General features: G+C 30.6%; 1 protein-coding gene across 1 annotated transcript; it reads right to left on the bottom strand.

Moving 5' to 3' along the window:
* Nucleotides 1-385: 385 nt before the first annotated feature.
* LOC126742221 (sterol O-acyltransferase 1) lies at nucleotides 386-7,098 on the bottom strand. The gene is made up of 7 exons (XM_050448831.1): nucleotides 6,933-7,098; nucleotides 6,718-6,801; nucleotides 6,490-6,660; nucleotides 5,765-5,913; nucleotides 4,099-4,238; nucleotides 1,239-1,399; nucleotides 386-1,156 (listed from the first exon to the last, which is right to left on the bottom strand). The coding sequence occupies exons 2-7, from the start codon at nucleotides 6,786-6,788 to the stop codon at nucleotides 448-450; spliced, it is 1,401 nt and encodes a 466-aa protein (XP_050304788.1). The 5' UTR covers nucleotides 6,789-6,801; nucleotides 6,933-7,098; the 3' UTR covers nucleotides 386-447.
* Nucleotides 7,099-8,710: the final 1,612 nt, after the last annotated feature.

The raw sequence follows: 8,710 nt of genomic DNA, 5'->3' as shown, positions 1-8,710 counted from the left end.
TTATACATTTGTGTTTGGGATATAGTGCGTGAGAAGTTCTTCAACGCGAAATTATTTTAATTGTACTTCTATCAGAGCAGTTGACAAACCAGCTAGACGTTCTAAATGAGAGCAAAAGCCGTTTATTGGCTAAAGCTTAGGTGCCAGAGTAATTATCAACTTTTCAGCAAATCCTTTTTTGCTATTGCATGAGCAAGGAATTTTAGAGTCTCTAATATTAACCAAATTAGTCCCAATGCCTCATATATTTTTCAATTGTATGCGTATATATTGATGAGATGGTTTATTCCTGGGATACCTATTGTCCTAAAAGCTAAAATATTCAAAATATCCTGAGAGGGTGTTAAAAAAAATCTTGTAAAACTCTATTTAAGAATGCCAAAAATTATAACATTTAAAAGATAATTTATTTACAAAACATTAAAAAAAAATACACAATTTTAAAACTTATATACTAACACAGCCGCAAGTGAACAACCTTGGCACAATAAAGTCTTTTAGAGACGTACTTTCCACTGGCATATTCCGTCTAACGAACCATTCCAATGTGTAAAGACACACCAGCACCCCCGAGCCAAAGGCCAGTAAGTACCAAAAAATTACATTCACTATATTAAGCTTGGGCAGCCTGAACGAGCTTAAGAACATTGCCACAAACGAAAACGCTATAAATAATGCTGGAAACAGGAATCCAAACATGTAAGTTAAAGCCCACTCATGCACTATGGCAGATATAATAAAGACCGTTAACTTTGCGGCTGTTTTATTGCCTGGTATAACGTACTCATACAAGTCTTTGTAAATATACGTGTACAGCCAGTCTCCTACCACCAAATTCCAAGTTTTGAAGTACATAGAGTAGTTGGTAGCCGTCCACCATGCTAAATAAAACTGCCTATCGCCGAATTTCATGAGTTCTCCAACGAGATTTTGGGTCGTATCTAGGACGACATAAAATCCGAGAAGCAGGAACATCAGACCTACAGCGAAATTATCGAAAATCAACACGATTACTTCGCTAAGAGTAAATTGCCGGAGGCCGATGTCTTGGTGGGTTGGAATGATGAATCTCTCCAGCAGGAACGCGTAGTAGAAAACCACTCCCACTAGCTCTACCACTTTTTCTAGGACCAAGTTCCACCTAATAATTTTGGTTCTGAAAGAAGAATATTCACTGTTATTAATACTAGTGACATTATCGAAGCAGAATGTATGCGTGGTTCTTAGGGTAAACTTACCTCGGATACTGGTCAGCATATACGATGGTGGGAGCAAACAAGAAAAAGATGTAATGGCGAAAACTGGGCAGCTGCAACTTCTTTTCGCTGTGGCTTTTGTAATTAAGTACTTTTTCAGCATTGCTTCTTACGAATGCATGGACTTTCATTAGCAGCCTTGTCTGGAAATATCAGAGTAGTAAATTCTATAACCCGTGTGGAATCAGCAGAATTCTACGAGGCGTAGACAATGGCTCTATGAGTGTAGATTTGTGGCAAGAGACTTATTGTATGAAGTTGATTTGGACATTAAATTGTATATTGAATACCAATAATTTAAAAAAAATTATATTACTATTTTTAATGATCAGTCTGATAAAGTATTCGTTACATTTGTACACTCGAGATTTTATAATATAAACTAAAAGAAAAATAAATATTTTTCAATTCTTTGCGGGAAATTTATGGCTATTCTTGAAAGTGTATCAAAAGATTTCGATCAGCTATTATTCATGACTATTACCATAATTTTGCTGATTTTGGACAGTTTTAAAAGAATTACATTAATTTAAAAAATACAATTTTATACAAGTATTTAATTTATTTTTATTTCAGGACATTTATTTACTACCTTTGACAATTGATTACTCGTTAAAATTATTTATGTGATATATTATTTGTGTGTTTTTGAGGATATTTATTTAGTTCATGAACCTGAAAAAAAATTTTTTGGCATTGCACATAGTGGACTTAATCAGTGTCTTAACTTAATCTATTTAATCTATATATATGTTACGTTTTGGATTCATATAACATATATCTTATGTACTCTATTCAAGGAGATTTACACACTTTTGATGGTAAGAGATTGATTTATTTCAATAGACGGCAGAGGCAATTTTATAAAAATAAAACTTCAGAAGCCTAAATCAGAACAAATAATCATTAACAAAGCTAAAAACTTCACACAAAATAAGTATATAAGAAACATAGGTTAGAGTCTAAAATTGACAATTTTCTTATTTTTTACTTTACTCTATTAAGATTTCCTTGAAATAACTAGAAGATGATCTTGAATACTTAAAGGATTATTCCAGGCATTAAAGCGTCTCAAATACCCGGAATCAGATCCTGAAATTCTTTTAGATTGTATAGAATTAAAGAGAAAATTTCTAAAATCAGTTAAATTAGCTCCAAATGATTGAAAGATTTTTGTGAGGACTTAAAGGAATGTGCCAGATACTTGAGTTATTCAAATGCTTGCAATAGACCCTCAAGTTATTTTAGATTGTTAAGAATTCAAAAACAAGGACTTAAATTAAAAAATATTTTCTTTAATGCCTGGAAGATTTTTTGAAGTACTTAAAGGATTATTCCAGGCATTAAACTAACTCAAATGCCTGGAATCAGAGCCTGAAATTCTTTTAGATTGTCTAGAATTAAAGAGTAAAATTCTAAACCCATTTTAGTTAGCTACAAATGCCTGGAAGATTTTTGTGAGTACTTAAAGTACTTGTTCAGAATTCAAAAACAAGGCCTTAAACTCAAAAATATTTTCTTTAAATGCCTGGAAGATACTTTTGAGTATTTCAAGGAATAACCAAGCCCTTGAGTCATTCAAATCTCTATAATGGATTAATCCTTAAACTATCTAAATTGCTCAGCTCAGACTTTAAATACAAAGTTTTAAACTTATTGAGATTCCCTTGAGAGGAAGATGCTTTTAAGTGCTTAAAGAATTGTTTCACTTTAAAGTTATTGACATTTTTAATATCTGCTTTAATAACCCTAATAAAAAGTCATTGCTGCTTGGAAGAATAAAAAATTTAAAATACATATGCTTTAATTGTCTGGATATTTTTATTTTTATATTTTAATTGAAGAAGAAAAAATAATGAATTCCTTCTAAACAGAAGAAACTTTTTTTAAAATCTGTCACAAAACTGGACAATGGATAAAACTGGAAAACTCCCATGAAGCTTTGGAGAAACTAGAGACCTGAAGTTCCAAGGACAATAATGAAGGTCATAGATTCTTTTTGAGGTGCTTGAATAAAATTGAAAATGGCTTTAAAACTTCACGTATTTTGAAAATTAACTGGAAAATTGTTATGAAGTAGAACAAGGAACAGAACAAGGTATTTGAGAACTGAGAATTCCAAAAAAAATTGAAATTAAAAAAAAAAAAAATTAGTTACTCAGCGTTAGTTGCATTGGAAACTACTTTAAATAATTTGAAAAGCATGAAAAAAGAAATGAAGCGACTTGAAAAAAACTTTGAAATTGAAAAAAAAATTAACCCATTAAGAATTTTTGACTTATTATTATCTAAATGACAGTAAGCAGCTGCAAAATTAATCCAAAAAACTACTTTCATTAAAGAAACGCAAAGTATTAGTGCGTAGAGAAAAAAACTCATACTTGGCTGATGAAAAGGTAAATAAAACATAGGAGAGTTGACTTTTCTTTAACAGGTGCGAAAAGGGATTTCTTATATAAACCATTTAAGATCTTATAAATAGTTAAATCATCAAAATGATGCTGTCTGATTTCAAGGTTAGGGATATCAAACTAGATACTGGTGAAGCTAGTATTTTATTACTTTTTTCGACCCATATATCCCTCTTTCAGTCTGAGATATGACAATTAATTTTACTGAAGTGATGAATTTCTCATTTAATCGAATAAACTACGTAACTACGAACTTTCAGAAAATTCAGACAGTAATCGAAAAATTCTTAAAATAAACTGTATGTTAAAATTTGAATTGATCTTTTATTAAAAATTAAAAAAAAATACAGCATATTAGTTTTATTGAGTCTGATACATTCTTTATACTTCATTAAATATTATCATAAAAGAATAACATAGCCAAAACTTACTTGTTCCAGACAGACTATAGCTGAAGACACAATAGCGAGCTCAAGTTTCCACACCATCACAGAGCTCACACGAAATTGCAAAATATAATACGCTATTAGTGCCACAAGCCATACTGTATCCCATACTCTTTTGTTTTGAGCTAAAAAAGAAAGAAGTATAAGTAAAAGAATAGGGTAGTATATAATTTTATTTTGAATTAAGACTTAGTATACAAAAGCTATTTTATCTCTTATTTCTGAAAACACGTGGAGGTTCAGACGTAAAAAAAGAGGATGGATGAAAAACGTTTATATACCGTAAAAATATTTAAAGAGGGATGAGAAGCATCAATATAAAGATTAAATAGAATAAGATGACAATGATGAGTAGATTTCATGACTCTTATTAACTAAAAAAAATCATCTATATGAAGCAGCTATTGAATATGGTATTGCAGAAGTTACTCGAATAGCAGAGAAAAAGATTATGACTGAAGATTATATGAACTATGATAAGCACTAAGAAAACTATAGATCAATAATCAGTCAGTTACAGCTGGATAACTTGGATAACTGAAAAAAAAAACAAGAAAGAAAAGAATTGGCAAGGAAATGATGTTGGTGCTCATGAAAATTGACTGTCGACCTGGTAAAGACATCTCCAGAGAAGTAAATTAATCAAAGAATCATCGTAAAGGAAAAACTGCCTGGACCATTATCTCTTGCATCTGGACATGGAGTCAAGCATTTATTGTATAATGACGCTGATTCATAGTTAAGTGTTCCAGACAGAAATTTCCTAGATGGTCTTTTGGTCGCAGTAGGTTCATGAAATATGAGGGATCAGTTTTTTAGATAATACTGTAGTAATTGGAATATTAGTTCTTAAATAGATAGTTTGGCCCTAATTAATTTTGAATAAACATCAGAAATACAGGTTATTTACTAAAACTTAACTGGCTTTTTAGGGTACAAAAGCACATTAATTATTTGTCATTTTAAAGTCCACTATAGACCTTGAAGAAGAATAATAAAAAAAATTAGTATATTTACAAACTTTTGATCAGAATAGATTAGAAAGCATGAGAAAATCAAGAGATGAAAGGGCAGGGTTCTTCTAAAGGATTTCTTAAATATTATGGGGTTAACTTCAGCAAAACTTCACTTGTCCAGTATCAAAAATCAAATCCATGATTGATTCTTTTATCATAATTTATTGTTGGAAGTGACTAGGAAAACTACTAATAATATTTACAGATATACTAATTACACAAGACCATGGCATTAATCTTAGTAATCTAGAGTATATTAGCAATCATTTTGCTGAATATTATGCAACAGTAAAATTGAATTTGTACTGAACGTACTATAAATGTCCTAAAACCCAAGAACAATATCTACTTACATAATAAAAAAATTGAGTGCAAACGTACTAATGATAATGTTATATTTCTTTCTTCAATATTTATCAAAGATCAAGCTGTTTTACATTAGACATTTTTGAATGTGTCATGTAAACTATAATCTCAGCCTAATGTTTATTTATACTGAACTTTATCTTTTGATTCAATGAAGTGGATGATACGATAAGTAATAAAGTGAGTGAAAAAATCGATAATGATAACCTCGATAATCAGTTACTAATTTAAACATAATTGGAACTTAAGTAAAAATAATATAAATTTACCCTTTGGTGGGAAGTTTATCCGGATATTGGCCCATATGTTGAAGCAGAAATAAGCCAAAATGACGCCTAGGTTTATCATGAGCCATATGAGGATGACCCAATGGAAGCCTCCGAATCCTGCAGTGATTACTTTGTAACCAATTTTAAACCTGTAAAAATCAAATTAATTTATTAGATAATAATTAATATTATTTTTTTTCTTGATAAAAAAAATATTGCAGCAACCTTGGATGACCCAATAATAAAAATCACAAGTTTTTATCTAGAGGATATGGGGTAATTTTAAATTAATTTGTTTTATCTGTAGATTATGCTGTTTTGCTACAAATTCTTTAAGTGGGTGATATTGTAGAATGTGAATAATTTGAAGAGATTTGTGACAACATTATTTAAAATATTGCTTGAATATTGCTTATATAAGGTAAAATATGTAATAAAAATAGACTTTCCTGGTATATTTTTTTAGTAAGTAGTACATACTTTAAAAAAATTAATAAAAATAAAAATGTCTTATTTTAGTGACACCCTCTGTATCAATATTTATCAAAAATAGAACTTAAGTATCTTGATTAAGGAGGATTGAATATAAAAGTTAAAAAGATCGTTCAAGGAATAACCAAGATATTGGCTTGTATCCATATTAAGTGGGGCACGCTGTATATAATTTATAATTTAGACAAGGTTATTTGTGCACCTAAAATGTACCAAAAATATTTCACACTTACTCTCCCCTTTCCAGCCAATCGTGCACCACTGTACTCAAAAACAACCCCACTAAAGAAGCCGCGAATATATTTTTCACCACTTTTATATGGGGATCTTGGCATATCACCACCAGTAGCGAATCCCTCACTTCAAACTGCCTTGAAGGTAGTGGTTTAAATGTTTTTTTGCTCCTAAAAAATATATATAAAAGCACTAACAACTTAATAAAACGATATTTTTTTACGCACTTTTTAGTGTCAACATCCCTTTGTTGCTCTCCGACACTTCCATTAGGACTCCTGTTACTGACTTCCCCCATGTTCTTTAAAGCTCTACAACAGACCCGATTATAAATTAACACAAAAACAAAGTTGTTATCTTTGTATGGTTGTTATAACCTATACGACCCCAATGCTTACTATAATATAAAAAAAGACGTGTTGTTATAATGTTATATACCTACTTGCTATAAAAACTAATCAAATTAAACTTGTTTTTGTGCTACAAATTAAAGAGAACCACCGTATACACTCATACCATGTTGAATTAAATTTACGTACTACTCGAGAGGCAATGATAAAGTCGACAAAAATCCCATGTACACATTAACTGATGTATCAACAGAAAAAAAAAGATTGTTCTTATTTTATGCGCATGTATTGTTGCATTATTATCAATAGTTTATCTTATATAGCAGTACCGTATTCAGGAAAATAATTTTATTAAAGTGTCTTTTTTTTTAAATTTTAATGTCTGTCAAAGTAACCAAAAGTGTCATAAACAGTAACCAATTAGGTGAAAAAACATGAAGAGGAATTGTGGGTAAGAATTAAAAGGCACACTATTAAAGAATCAAAAGAGAATAACGATATAAGTTCTACAAATACATACATGGAACGCGATCTTTATGGAGGCCAGAGGAGAGTTTGGAAGGTACTGGAAAATAAAAAGAAACCGTTAAAGAATAAATCCAGACCAATTGAACCGGTGAGATGATTAATTACAATGTCTTGAATTTGACTATCTCAACTCGCTGCAACTTAACATGCCAGTATTTAGCCGTTTCATCTTTTAAAGATATTAGCACCTTTTCCAGATTGGCACATGTTTTCTTTTCTTCGTTGTTTTTTATATGCTTCATTCTGTCTTTATATTTTTGTTATAAGTCCTCTGGGGATTCATAGCACTTTGTCCATATCTCCATTGTGAATATCTATGGATTGTTGGCTTTGACTTTGGAAGGCTTTCTCTTCCTTTTCGATCACAGTATCAAAGAATTATAATTCACTTATAAGTGTCTTTTTACAGCCTTGATTTATAACCCTTCACTTGTTTACTATTTGTAATTAACTTAAACATGGCTTGCAAGGGAAAATCTATACCTGATATGAATTCTGCAATTTTATGAGCCAAGGAGCAGACTCTAGATTGATTTTGTGCAAATATCCTGCCAATATTTAAATACTTTATGATAATAATGAGCATTCTGCTATCGATACTGTTCGGGTCTTAGGAATAAACATTGATTCTAGATTAAGCTGGAGCTTGCTCTATCGAAGCTCTCTCAAAGACTCTCTCTTCTGTAATATTTCCACTGCAACTTAAATAATTAAAAATTTTCTTATGCAAAAATTTTTTTAAGCATTGTTAAGGATTCACGCAAATCGTTCCAATTACACCACTGGTTCATGATCTGGAATTTCCACCCCCGGATCTAACAACTGACAGAATGCCACGATATGGGTTAATTAAAAGCATTAAAAACAGTTTAAATTTTAATGTTTATAATAAATTGCCTAATGAGACAAGTTGGTACCATTAAGCACATTTTAGCTGCTTTTCATTTATTTTATATTAACTGCTTTAAATATTCAACTGAAGAGTTTCTGAGTCATGGTTTTTGAAAATAATTATTTATCGTATAATGTTTTATGTTTTGTTTTTTTTTTACTTTTGAGTTGCTACAAAAGACTTAGTATACCGTAGGTAAATAAATAAACCTAAACCTAAATTTAATATTTAAAAAATTGTGTGATTTAGGGTCTTTATGCTGTCAAAATAAGTACATGAGTGCTCAGGAGCTTAGAACATTCAAAGGCCTTTCAATGTTCTAAGCTCAGGAGAGTTTATCGAACGTTCACAAGTGTTCCGAACTTTACAGGAGATAATCTGTGTCAGCACATATAATGTTCTTCGACATTCGCCAATTTACTTTAAATTCACCATTGTTACTTATTTTAT

This window comes from Anthonomus grandis, chromosome 11, assembly GCF_022605725.1.
Source record: "Anthonomus grandis grandis chromosome 11, icAntGran1.3, whole genome shotgun sequence".
Lineage (NCBI taxonomy): Eukaryota > Metazoa > Arthropoda > Insecta > Coleoptera > Curculionidae > Anthonomus > Anthonomus grandis.
Note: the sequence above shows the minus strand (reverse complement) of the source record. Positions and strands in the feature narration are given on the sequence as shown.

Excerpts from the sequence above, each read along its gene's own strand:
- LOC126742221 (XM_050448831.1), bottom strand. The coding sequence starts at position 6,788 with ATGGGGGAAGTCAGTAACAGGAGTCCTAATGGAAGTGTCGGAGAGCAA. Across the intron at positions 5,914-6,489 it reads GATTGGCTGGAAAGGGGAGA|GTTTAAAATTGGTTACAAAG; the intron begins GTAAGTGTGAAA and ends TGATTTTTACAG. Across the intron at positions 1,400-4,098 it reads CTATAGTCTGTCTGGAACAA|ACAAGGCTGCTAATGAAAGT; the intron begins GTAAGTTTTGGC and ends TGATATTTCCAG.